Below are 14,362 nucleotides of genomic sequence, written 5' to 3' on the forward strand. Positions count from 1 at the left end.
ATGTCAATGTATTTTTACCTCCATTTTCTCCCCTTACTCTGTTTTATGTTCCCCTTTTTTATCTTCTTATGTATGTATTATTTTATTCTTGCCCATATGGGGCACGAGAATGAAATCACAATAAAGGAAAAAAAAATGGCGGAGGTGTTAGATTGGTGACTGCTGCTACAGTGGAAGGTTATCAAGATTTAAGTCGGCGCACGATCGGTGGGACGCAACATCTCCAATGCAGCGATGAAGTGGGGATTTTCCATACGACCATTTCACGAGTGTACCGTGATTATCAGGAATCTGACATGCACTTCAAAGTGGCTCGTAGAGTATAGATGTGGGTGTAGATGTAAATCTGCTAGCTCGGCCTCGAGAATTTTAGGTCTCCTACTTCGTGTATCGCTGAGCGCCGATTGTTTCTATTTATTATACAACAGGTTGACTCAAATTATGAAGACAGTTTAGTGTGTTTGTTCGTCCATCCCCTCGTTCTTCACTCTTGCGCTTCACGAGTGAACTAGCTTTCCAGACCTTGGTTTACTATTTCGAATTACCTCATCCCTCAACTGTCTTAAATGTAAGTAGCTCCTAGACGGTCAGTATCACAGTACAATAATAATATTGTGCAATATTATCGAACTTCTTCGTAGACTGATCAATGATACTATGCACAGTTTCCAAATGTTGAACGATCAAGACGACGTTGCTGTAGTAATTGGTGTCGTATGCTGCAAAAAAGAGAAGAAAAGCTGAGCAAAAAAACTAGTAGAAGTAGCATCAAGAATCCACACACGAAAACTTGTTGAGGATACAGAGGTTGAAACGATACAAATGATGATCAGAAATTTTTACGTATGGGTCGTCTAACATCACATTACTGGAAATGGTTGTCCCTATGATCAAAAAGGAAAACGCTTTCTTTGACCTTCTTATCCTTCTATTTTCCTTCGTGAGGTTTCCTTATAAATAATTACTTAAAAGGTGTACCGTCTGTATAAACCAAGGATTATTTCATTATTCAGACGTTGGTGGAACTGCTTCGGCACGCGTGTATTCGACGTCTGTTTGTTTATTAAATAGTTTGTGGTAACGTGATTGTTGTGGACTATACTTGTTGTTGTGTAATAAATATTTATTAAGGCCGTCAGTGGTAATGTGTCGCAGTGAGTATATGTTGGAATTTGACGAGACATAATATAAAAAAAGCATGTTAATGTCTCATGGTTTTTTTGATAGCATAAATATGTAATGAACTTCAGTTGCATTTCCCTAAAAATATTACCACGCATGTCAAGAAATGACTAAAATGTTTTAAGTGTGCCAGTGCCTCCACATACTCATGTTTGCCGTAGGATGGTTTGGTTGGTTAGTTTCATGTTCCGTGGATCATTTTGCACGATAGATAATGTGGAATGAGTCATTTTACAATCACATCGCAAATTCAGATGGTTACATTCTGAACACTTAATTTTTTTTCAAAAAGAGTAAAAGATATATGAATGTTGTGAGTTAGTACGTCGTACCCATCACTTTTTAGACTTACAATACTAAAAATTCTTCCACGGAATAGGAGGTATTGTCAAAGGGAAACTTTATCAGGTATTAACTATCTGCATAGATGAATTAGAGTCTTCAAACCCAGCTGACATAATCTGCCTCTCTGAACATCATGTGACCACTGATATAGAACTTTTAAGTGTTACAGGGTTTAGGTTAGCATCTCACTTTTGTAGATCAGAAATAGAGAAAGGAGGAGTTGCCACATTCATCAGGAACTGTCATAAATTTAAGAACATAGACATTCATAAATTTTGCCTAGAACAGCATATGGAAGCATGTGCAACAGAATTAGATTTTCACAAAAAATCTTTCATAATATTAAGTGTATATTGAGCACCTGCAGGTAACTTTAATCTGTTTGTAAACCACCTTGAAGCTGTACTGGCCCATTTAACAACCAAAAACAAAGAAATAGTGGTTGCTGGTGATTTCAATGTAGATTTCCTTAAAGACTCTCCCAATAAGAACTTATTTGAGTTAGTAACACTATCATTCAACTTAATTGCCACAGTAAAGTTCCCCACTAGGATAGCCACTTGCTCACAAACAGCCAATGATAATATCTTTATAGAAAAGTCCAATGAACAAAATTATATTACAAAACCAATAGTCAATGGCCTCTCAGATCATGACATGCAGTTCCTTCTGTTAAATGTTAATACTGAACAGGATATAAAATCTGTTAAATCTGAGCTCAAGAGGGTAATCAGTAAGCCAAAAATTGATTATTTTAGGACACTCCTCAGAGACATTCACTGGACTGATGTTTACAGTGCTCATGGCATGAATGAAAAATATAACATTTTTGCTAATAAAGTGCTTACCTTACTTGAACACTGCTTTCCTCCAAAACTTACCAAGGTTAGAGCAAAGTCTACAAAGAAGCCATGGATTACTCGAGGAATAGGGGTATCTTGTAAAACAAAAAGAAAACTGTATCTGTCAGTCCGAAACATTTCCAATGTTGATGCTATAGCACATTATAAGAAATACTGCAAAATATTAAAGACTGTAATACGGATGTCAAAGCAAATATATTACAAGGAAAAGATAGTCATATCAGATAACAAAATAAAGACAATATGGGATATAGTGAAGGAGGAGACCGGTAGAACCAGACATGAAGAGGAACAAATAGCATTAAGAGTAAATGATACATTGGTGACAGATGTGTATAGTGTTGCAGAACTTTTTAACAAACATTTTATAACTGTTACTGAAAAGATGGGGTTGTCAGGTTCGGTAGATGCTGCTATGGATTACCTTAGACCAGACATTTCAAGTAACTTCCATAATATGAATTTGACCCTCACTACCCCAACAGAAATATGCCATCATAAAATCTTTAAAATCAAAAACATCTAGTGGGTATGATGAAATATCAACAAAGTTAATTAAAGAATGTGATTCTGAGCTAAGTAACATATTAAGCTATCTGTGTAACCAGTCGTTTATCAGTGGAATATTTCCTGAATGGCTGAAATATGCTGAAGTTAAGCCACTGTTTAAGAAGGGAGATAAAGAAATAGCATCAAATTTCCGTCGAATTTCACTGTTGCCAGCATTCTCAAAAATTTTCGAAAAAGTAATCTACAGTCGTCTTTATAACCAGCTTATCTCAAATAACATACTGTCAAAGTCACAGTTTGGATTTCTAAAAGGTTCTGATATTGAGAAGGCTATCTTCACTTACAGTGAAAATGTGCTTAATTCATTAGACAAAAAATTGCAGGCAACTGGTATATTTCGTGATCTGTCAAAGGCAATTGACTGTGTAAATCACAATATCCTTTTAAGTAAACTAGAATATTATAGTGTAACAGGAAATGCTGCAAAATGGTTCAAATCTTATATCTCTGGCAGGAAACAAAGGGTGTTATTAGGAAAGAGACATGTATCAAGCTATCAGGCATCATCCAACTGGGAACTAATTACATGTGGGGTCCCACAAGGTTCCATTTTGGGGCCCTTACTTTTCCTTGTGTATATCAATGACCTTTCATCAGTAACATTACCAGATGCCAAGTTTGTTTTGTTTGCCGATGATACAAACATTGCAATAAATAGCAAATCAAGTGTAGTCTTAGAAAGATCAGCCAATAAAATATTTGTGGACATTAATCACTGGTTCCTAGCCAATTCTTTGTCACTAAACTTTGAAAAAACACACTACATGCAGTTCAGAACTTGTAAGGGGTGTCCCAAGAGTATATGTCTAACATACGATGACAAGAAGATAGAAGAAGTGGACAGTGTTAAATTCTTGGGATTACAGCTTGATAATAAATTCAACTGGGAGGAGCACACCACAGAACTGCTGAAGCGTCTTAACAAATCTCTGTTTGCAATGCGAATTTTGTCAGACATAGGGGATATAAAAATGAAAAAGCTGGCATACTATGCTTACTTTCATTCCATAATGTCATATGGGATTATTTTTTGGGGTAATTCATCAAGCCAAGCTAAAGTTTTCCGGGCACAAAAACGTGCAGTAAGAATTATATGTGGTGTGAACTCAAGAACATCCTGCAGAAGCCTGTTTAGGGAACTAGGGATACTAACTACAGCTTCCCAATATATTTATTCCTTAATGAAATTTGTCATTAAAAATATATCACTTTTTCAAACCAACAGCTCAATTCATGGAATCAATACTAGAAATAAGAATAATCTTCACAAGGATTTAAAGTCACTTAGTCTTGTACAAAAAGGTGTGCATTATTCAGGAACACACATTTTCAATAACTTGCCAGCAGCCATAAAAAGCTAACAACCAATGAAATTCAGTTTAAGAGAAGCCTAAAGGATTTATTGGTGGCCAACTCCTTCTACTCCATTGATGAATTTCTTAGTAAAACCAACTGATTTGTATATAAGTACAACATAACTTCTGCACAATTTCAGTGCAGTAATGTGTTCACTGAAAATTTGTGTGTGTGTGTGTGTGTGTGTGTGTGTGTGTGTGTGTGTGTGTGTGTGTGTGTAAGTAAGTATAATCTAACTTCTGCACCATTTCAGTGCAGTAATGTGTTCATTGTAAATAAGTATTACAGTAGTTGTATTACATGTTTATTACCTTATAAATAAATAAAAAACTTTTTTATTTTAAATTCAGTGCATTAGTATTTGTAAAATGACTCTTAGTGTTCATTAAAAAATGACGATCATTCCACTTGGGACCTGTGGAATGGTACATTAGCTTATTTGTTTTAGTTGTAAATATTTGTCATGTATTGTTTTTCTGACATGTTCCGCATCCTGGAGGACCTCCTCACTACGGATCAATTGGAATGAAAGTAAATCTAATCTAATCTATCAAATTTTACTTTGCTGTCTGCCAGGCATTTCTACATCACTGTGTAAGTGAACGAAAAATTTTGTTGCAGCATTGTACACACTGTTTTGTGCTGAAGACAACCTTAATGTGGCGTAATGAATGTATCTTTCCTTCTGGTGTTGTAATTATTTACGTTATTGTTACTTTTGAACTGTAGTGGACTATTTACAACAAACTTCATGGGGGAGTAAATACACCGTGAAGCAATAGTCAGAATGCCAAACTCTTTAAACAGATGTCTGCAATACAGTAGTCGGTGATCGTGCTGTATTGTTCTTACAGCTCATGTTTTTGAGCAATGAAGACTTTCTTTCTTAAAGAAGAGTTACCCCAGATCATTATTCCGTGTGACATTATTGAATGAAAATATGTCAATTTAACAGATTTGCCTGTCCCCAAGATTTTCAACGATTTTAAGTTCAAATGTGGCTGAAGTAAGTTGTTTTAGGTATTTCAAAATGTGAGCCTTTTCCAATTCATTGATATGGACACTTAAGAATATTGAAATAATTATTTCCTTTATGTTAACTCTTATCGGTCTAAGGCGCTGCAGTCATGGATTGTGCGGCTGGTCCCGGCGGAGGTTCGAGTCCTCCCTTGGGCATGGGTGTGTGTGTTTGTCGTTAGGATAATTTCGGTTAAGTAGTGTGTAAGCTTAGGGACTGATGACCTTAGCAGTTAAATTCCGTAAGATTTCACACACAAATTAACTATTATCATTGGTGTAGTACCCATAGATTGGCTGAACTGATTGTGTTGTGTTATTTTAAAACTGAAGGTGAGACCATTTGCAGACTATTGCTCAATGATATGTTTAACCCTGTGGTGCATGAATTTCACTGCAGTGGAAAACTTTTAATGGTCAACTCTTGCAGCGGTTTCAATCAGTCATGAGGCAGCAAATGCATGCAGGACACAACACCAGTAGGGAGTGCCCACTGCAGTTTACTGTGTGCATTTGCAGTCTCAGGACTGATTGAAAATGTCAAAGAAGCAACCATTAACAGCTGTCCACTGTAGTGGACACTATGTGCCACAGGGTTAAGAATTTGTTTACCATTTCTTCTGTTTATGCACAGACGCTTGGGTTGATTACGATACTAGTGTCATCGGCAAAAAGAACCAATTGTTCGTGTTGTATATTATGTGGAAAATCATTTTCATATATGAGGAATAATAATGGACCTAAGATTGAGCCGTGTAGACCCCGTACGTGATTTCTCCCCCGTCAAAATTGTGTGTCCAGACTATATTGGCTGAATTACTAAGTACAACTTTCTGCATTCTTTTCGTTAGATATGCCATTATCCATTGGTTGGCTATACCATCAGTCCCATAAAACTTTAACAAACAAGGAGAATACTGATATTCACACAGTCAAATGCCTTAGATTGGTCTCAGAAAAAAGTGGCTGGCACTATTTTATTATTTAATGCTTGTAAAATCTGTTGAGTGAACATGTATTCTCTGTGATTAACACTTCTCTGAAACTCAAACTGTGATTTGCTGAGGGTATTATTGTTGCTAAGGGAAGATACTATTTGAGAATACATTCCCCTCTTAATTTTGGAAAATGATGTCAGCAGTGAAATAGGTCAGTAGTTATTGACATCTCTTGTCACCTTTCTTAAATAGTGGTTTAACAACAGCATATTTCAGTCTCTCTTGAAAAATGCCTTGAGTTATTGACGCATTGCGGATTTTGGATAAGACTGGGCTTATTATATCAAAACAAAGCTTTAGTACTCTTCTGGAAACACCATCAAAACTAGATGAGCTTTTATTTTTTGAAAGAATGTATTATTTTCTTAATTTCAGAAGGAGAATTTAGTGATACATTCATATGATTGAATTTTATGAGAGTTACTTAATTTCAACCTACTGCTGCGATTTTTCTCTTGAACTTCATGTCTGTATGGCTTTCTACTATGTATAAGAAATGATTAGCAAATACATATGCTACCTGTGACTCATCATTTATAGCCCTTCCATTACATTCAAAAGTGACATTATTCTGCTCTGTGGCTGATTTCCGTGCTCTTGTTTCACTACATTTGATATCGGTATAGGCTTAAGTCTGTTGTCGGAATGATTTCTGAGATTATGTGCATGTTTCTTGATTTTTTAATAACCTTTCTTAGTAATTTTGAGTAGTTTTTCTCATGTGCAACTACTGCAGGATCCCTACTTCTTCTTGCTAAAGGCTATATTTCCTTTTTCCTTTCACAATATACTTAAATCCCCCTAGTGATCCAAAGTTTTTTACATAGCTGTTTAGTGTCCTTTTTTGATTAGATTCTGTGAGGAGCTGTTTTCAAGTAATGATCTGAATTCATCATGGAATAGATTAAATAATGTATTAAGCATTTGGTTCATTATAAATTTCATCCCAGATCATCTCATGTAAATTATTCTTGTGCTTCACCAAAGAAATATTATCAGTTAGGGTCTTTTTTTTCTTTATCCATCTGTGTTAGAAAGTTAATTACTGAGATCAAATTTTAGGATCCAAATAAGGTTTCCAGATCATCTTCCTATCAGAATCCTTTAGAAAATCTACATTGTAGTTGCCATTAATTGCTTGCTGCTGTCTGACAGATTCCTCATAAACAATTCAAAATTTCTCAGTGATGCTCAGTATACAGTTACAATTAAAAGTGAGGGCCAATATTCTATTAGGTACTGAAAGCTGGTTGAAACCAGAAATAAATAGGAGTGAAATTTTGATCTCGTATTGGACAATGTTTAGGAAGGATAGGACTGATGCTGTGAGAGGTTGTGTTCTCATTGCAGTTGAAAGCTGTTCAAACACAGTTGAGATCTTGACTGGGTCGGACTGTGAAATAGTCTGCATAAAGCTGTCAATCAAACAAGGAGTGACCATTATATTAGGATGTTTTTATAGACTACCAGTACCCGCAACAAACGTTTCAGGGAAAGTCTTGAGTACATAGGAAATAAATATCCAAATTAGCCATTAGTTATAGGTGGAGACTTTAATCTGGTGTCCATTGTCTGTGAAAATTACATGTTTATCACAGGGGGCAGAAGCAAAGACTCATGTGAAGTTATTCTAGGAGTGCTCTCAACATACAACCTTGTGCAATTGGTTAGCAAAAAACCAACTCAACATGGGAACATATGAGATATCTTGGCGACAGAATGACCTGATCTTTTTGAGGAAGTTAATCTAGTAGAGTTATCTTGTTTGGGAAAGCAAATAAGTGTCATTAATGAATATCTTCATAGTCAGCTCCAAGCATTCACTGCAGGACTCAAAGATATTGAGCATCTTTGGTTGGAATTTAAAGGTATTGTCTGTCACGTGCTAGAGAAATATGTGCCTAACAAAAATATAGGGGAGGGAAAGGATCTACCTTTATTCAACAAACACATTAGGAAGTTGCTGAGAAAGCGGAGAATTTTGCACACTCATTTTAAACATAGTTACTGCCTCACTGACAAACAGAAATTATGTGAAATGAAATCAGCTGTCAAAATGTCAATGAGAGATTCTTTTAACGAATTTGAAAGCAGTACTTCATCTGCAGATTCTAAAAATAACGCCAAAAAATTTTGGTCATGCGTAAAATCTGTGAACGCTACAAATAATTCAGTACCTTCTCTTGCTGACAGTACGGGTAATGTAATGGATGATGATGATAAGCAGAAGGCCGAAATTCTAAACCTGGCTTTCAAAAACTAGTTTACAGTAGAGGACTGTAGCGCCATTCCCCCTTTCAATTATCGAACAAACACAAGGATGGCTATCATAGAGTTTAGTGTATCTGGTATTGTAAAACAGTTAAGATCCTTTGATGCCAGGAAGGCATCTGGCCCAGACAGTATCCCCGTAAGATTTTATGTTGACTATGCCTCAAATATAGCACCATTCTTATCCATCATCTATCAGAGATCATTGGAACTGCGGAAAGTTCCACGGGACTGGAAGAAGGCCCAGGTCATAGCAATCTATAAAAAGGGTAGAAAATCGGATGCATGTAATTACCGGCCAATTTCACTGACATCGATTTGTTGTAGAATCATGGAACATATTTTGTGTTCAGACATAATAACCTTCCTTGACTCTGAGAAGCTCATCTGCAGAAACTAACATGGTTTTAGGAAACAGCGGTCATGCGAGACATAGCTGGCCCTCTTTGTGCATGATATACAACAGGCTCTAGATACTGGCTCCCAGGATGATGCCATATTCCTCGACTTTCGAAAGGCATTTGACTCAGTTCCACACTGTCGCTTGCTCCAAAAAGTGCCCGCTTACGGTCTATCTGATCACATTTGTGGTTGGATAGAAAGTTTACTGACAGACGGAGAACAATGTCGTCCTGAATGGGGAGACTTCAGCAGAAACAAGTGTGACATCAGGTGTGCTCCAGGGCAGCGTAATAGGTCTGCTGCTTTTTATGATTTACGTCAATGATCTAGTTGATGGTATTGACAGCAGCATTAGACCGTTTGTCGATGATGATGCTGTAGTCTACAGGTAAGTAGTATCACATGAAGGTTGTGACCAAATCAATGAGGATTTGCGGAAAATAAATGCTTGGTGTAATGACTGGCAGTTATCTCTCAATATTAGTAAGTGTAACCTACTGCATATAACAAAGTGAAAATCCCCATTAATGTAAGAGTACAGAATAAATGCCCAGTCTTTGGAAGCAGTGACATCCATCAAGTACCTGGGTATGACTATTCGAAATGATCTCAAATGGAACGATCAAATTACACAAGTAATGGGTAAGGTGACCTCTAGATTGTGGTTTGTAGGTAGAATCCTGAAGTGATGCAGTCCTTCAACAGAGGTAATTGCTTACAATCCAGTCTTAAAGTATTGTTCTTCTATATGGGACTCATACCAGTTGGGTCTGATTCAGGAGATTGAGAAGGTCCAAATACGAGTGGTAAGATTCATGACTGGTACATTTAGCCATCGTGAAAGCATTACAAATCTCATAGAAAATTTGAAGTGGGACACACTTGCAAATAGACGACGCGCTAAATGGAAGGGGCTGTTCACTAAATTCCAAAATCCGATCTTCGCCTAGGATGTAAAGCATATATTATTACCACCAACTTTCATATTGCGCAATGATCGCCATTCAAAGATAAGGGAAATTAGAGCTCGTACTGCGGCATTCTGACAGTCAATTTTACCTCGCGCGATCCATGACTGAAACGGGGGGGGGGGGGGGATACGATGACTTTGGCGCAAATAGTGCCCTCCGCCACACACCGCTTGGTAGCTAGAAGAGTATGTAGATGTAGATTAATTCACAAGCATTTCCATGTGCTGATAACTACAGAATCTACGTCTCGGTGTTTTTGAACTTGTGTTCTGTCTTAATATATGTAACGAATACTCTTTTTCCCATTATTAGTTCTGCATGCGTAAGCTGCTGTGGTGTAATCTTTTATATGTCACTTATCTAACCCTGTGGTTATATTGTGCTTATACAGGCGTAGCATGCCCATTTTTTCAGAACTCTCTAAATTTTCCAAACAGACAAGAAGCTGAGGGTGTAAATTCAAGAACATCATGTAGAAACCTGTTCGAGAAATTGGGTATTTTAAACTGCTTCTCGGTATATTTATTCCGTAATGAAATTTGTTGCAAATAATGTCTCTGTTTCCAACCAAGACGACAAATTTAATACTTTATTTTCTACATAAGCAAAGGAACACAGTTTATTTAATTTAATAGTTTAAGTTTCATTCATATAATGGGACTAATGTAAAAAAAATAAATAAATAAATAAAAAAAAAGTTCTGCTTGCCTATTCGCTATAAGAATTCACAAAAATTGTATTGTGAAGGGGGATAAACGGGAAACAAAATAGCAAGAAGATAAATGCACAAAACTAATATTTTACTAGCAAAATACAAAAAAAAAACACTGATCATGGAATGACACTTAATAGTAAGGGAATGACACTTCCACTTGAAAATTAGCAGTTTATTCTGCATTGCTGATTGAGTAGGGAAAATGATACTTATCCCTCTGATCGACGGTAGGTGCAGCTAGTTTCTCTACAATTTGGTCTTTTTCTACCCAACATTTAATTTTCTGTGCAGGAAATGTAAATATCTTTCCATTTGCATAATTCTTTCTAAGAAATTAAATTTAGTAACCATCTTCAACATAGATCACTGCCCCACAAAAAATCTTGATCTGTTTCTTCCAGCATAGGAAGCCAGAGCAAAATCCCCTTGATGCAAGGCTGTATGATTGATCAGGTCTTGTGAATTTTCTTTGGCCGAAGATCGCTTTTTGAAATTGTGCACAAACCTCTGGGGGATAGTAATTCTGGTACTCAATAATATATGGAACAATAGATGTAAGAGCCTAGATGGTTTTGGTCTGCTCTATTGGAACTATTCCCATCCACATTTGATCTAATTCCTCTTTATTCCCTGCAATTTGCAAAGCAGGGATACCAAAAATGTTATGCCATTACATCTTTCACATACAATTTTTGCAAAGTCCTCAGCATCAGAACTATGGGTTTCCCAGCTTTGCAGATATTCCAGACTGCACACTTTACAGTTCCACCAATCCCATCCACAACACCTTTGCCATGTGATGTGGCAAAGAGGTTCCATGAAATATTTATTCCATTGTGTTTTCTGAAAAATTTCAAGTTGGCAAACAGTAAACGCTGCTTAAATTGACTGGCTGCACCATCACTCATGAATATGACATTCTACCTCTGGGTTCGTGGATATAATGTGCTCTACAGTCTTACTTTGGAAAGCATGCACTGAATATTTATTATGGTCAAGTTCATAATTAACAACAGCACAAGAATATCCACCATTTTGTGAGTCCCAAACACATGCTATAAACAAAGTGATTTATTGTTTTGACCAGTGGGCTCTCTGGACTTCTTTCTGCAGTTGAACAGTATAATTTTCTGCAAAATCTACTTGCACCAAGATGTTCTTCTTGTTTGCAGAATTCTTTTTGATTAAAAAAAATTATTGGTGTCTTAATAAATGTATGTTGTAAGAATTGGGCTAGCATGTTTGAAAGAGCATCAAGAGACTGACCAACAGCACCATGAATCTCTTTCATAGTGATTCGCTGGTTCACTGTTTGCCATTGGGTCCATTTTCCATTTGATCAGCGTTTTCCTCAAGTTCTCTGCGCTTAATAAAACTCCATGAGCAGCAGCTAATTCCAAGACAACTTTCTTGCACTTCTAGGTAAACAAGTTTCCACACGTTTAACTGCTTTCCTTAACATGGCGGGAGATTTATATGGACTGTTGGTGTAGATGAAGCAAGCATCACCACCATTACCTTCACTGCCATCTCTAACTTTCTTTCTGAATTTTCTTCGATTAAGTTTCCCTTTTTCTCTTTGCTTCTAAAGTTGAGCAGCAGTTAAACTTTCCCATTTCAACCTTTTCCTTTCCATATCCCCCCCTGCGGATCCAGGGGTTAGAATAGGCCCAAGGTATTCCTGCGTGTCTTAAGAGGCGACTAAAAGGAGTCTCACACCTTTTGACTGTTATGTAATGGTCACCTGTAGGGTCTGACCTCCATTTTTAAAATTTTCCCAAGAGCGAGCCAATTGGGGAAGGGTGCCTAACATGGTGCAATGTGTCCGTTGTGCATTGCAATCTTTAGCCCACTTTCTCATCGTGGCATTGCAGTCTTGCTCATCCTCCACCTCTTGAGCGAGGACACCTTCCTGGGTGCGTTTACTGCCACCCACTATGCAGTGACGTTTTCTGCGCCGGTGATGACCATGGAAATGTTTGCACCTCATACCCAGCATGGTAGACAGTCCATTGTGGTGGGGCTGCCATGTACCCTGTTGGTTGTATCCCCCCTGACTACACAGGGATCGCTCTGCTGATGCCTGTGCCATTAACTCCCCTCGTATGCGAAGGAGTAGATGCCTTCACCCTGGGGCATTGGGACTCCTGGCAATGGCCATCCTGCCAGGTGGCTGCAATGGCCATCTTGCCAGGTAGCCTTTGCTGCAGCTGGGTGGCGCCCTTGGGGAGGGCCCCTGGTCAGAGTGGGTGGCATCAGGGCGGATGACACGCGATGAAGCGTACCACGTCATCCCTTGCTGGTGATCAAACACCAGCAGTCTCTAAGTGTTCCAAGTCTCAGTACAATGCAAGGAAGTATGATCCTAAATTGTTCCCCTCCCTGGCCACGCCATGGGAGGAAAGCCAGGCTAAGGATGGCAGCGAAACTTATTCGCCCCAGTACCTCGTATGTATGAGTGCTGGTGGGGACTCCTTTGTCTTGATGAAGCCTCAGTTTTTTTGTAGAGCATTTAAAGGACAAGTTTGGAGAGGTGGAGGGCTTGTCCAAAATGCGGTCAGTCAGTCTTGATAAAAACGGCATCCTCTGCCCAGTCATGGGCATTACTCGCTTGGCTAAGCGAGGGGGCTGTTTCCATTACCATCATACCTCATAAGAGCTTAAATTTGGTCCAAGGTATGCATTATATTCAACAGGGACCTTCTGATGACGAGCTGCACGCCAACTTAAGAGTGACAAGGAGTTCATTTCGTCTGGTGTGTCCTCCGGGGTCTGAGGGATACAGGTGCCACCGGTGCCTTGAAGTTGGCTTTCAAGGGTGACACATTACACGAGAAGGTCGAGATGATGGTCTACCACTTTGATATCAAGCCATATATCTCTCCCCCAATGCGGTGCTTTAAGTGCTGGAAGTTCGGCCATGTACTTCCAGCATCATGTCTATATTGTGGACGTCCATCCCATCCCAATACTCCATGTACCCCGCCTCCCATCTGTGTCAACTGCGGAGAGCATCATTCCCCTTGCTCACCAGACTGCAGGATTTTACAGCGACAAAAGAAAATAATGAAACACAAGACCCTGGACCGACTGACCTACACGGAGGCCAAGAGGAAATTTAAGCTCCTATGTCCTGTGGCTATGACCTCCTCTTATGCCACTGCTACGAGAACAGGTGTAGCTCCATCAGTTCCGCGAGTTCCAGTCGGCTCTCAGAGCCGGAAGACTACACCTGCCCCCTTGATGGTGAGGGCACTTCCCTCCCTGTTGCTCCCGCACCACCTACCTCAGGAGCACTATTCCCCCAAACCATCAGAGAAGTGTAAGTCTTCATCAGCTGCTCTTGCTAGGAAATGGTCCGTTGGGTCACTCCCTGCTAATGGGGAAGATGACACCTGCCATTGGCTGAAGTGCCCAAAAGCAGCTGGTTGTAGGGCTTCACGATCAGCCTCAGTCCCGGAGACTGAATCAGTGAAGTCCTCCCAGCCAGAGAAACCCAAGTATCAGCGAAAGAAGTCCAGAAAGAAGACCCCCAAGCCCAAGGGACGTGTGGTGGCACCCACATCACTGCTGGCTACAAGCTCTGCGTCTGAGGATGAGGTGAAGATTCTGGCATCCACTGATGACCTATATCTCACCAGACCCTCAGAAACAATATAGCCTGTGCAGAAA

General features: G+C 38.8%; 1 protein-coding gene across 2 annotated transcripts in view; it reads left to right on the top strand.

Moving 5' to 3' along the window:
• Positions 1-413: 413 nt before the first annotated feature.
• LOC126095202 (WD repeat-containing protein 55 homolog) overlaps positions 414-14,362 on the top strand; it is a 59,323-nt gene continuing 45,374 nt past the window's right edge. The window contains exon 1 of one of the 2 annotated variants that reach the window (XM_049909936.1): positions 414-568. Coding sequence is in view for 1 of the 2 variants with exons in the window: in XM_049909935.1 (XP_049765892.1) it covers positions 1,145-1,154 (10 nt within the window). In the remaining variant the exon portion in view is untranslated. Of the gene's footprint in view, positions 569-1,000; positions 1,155-14,362 lie in introns of those variants that run through there. The other variant, XM_049909935.1, reaches the window with a different exon arrangement.

The sequence above is a fragment of the Schistocerca cancellata genome, chromosome 8 (assembly GCF_023864275.1).
Source record: "Schistocerca cancellata isolate TAMUIC-IGC-003103 chromosome 8, iqSchCanc2.1, whole genome shotgun sequence".
In the NCBI taxonomy this organism is placed as follows: Eukaryota; Metazoa; Arthropoda; class Insecta; order Orthoptera; family Acrididae; genus Schistocerca; species Schistocerca cancellata.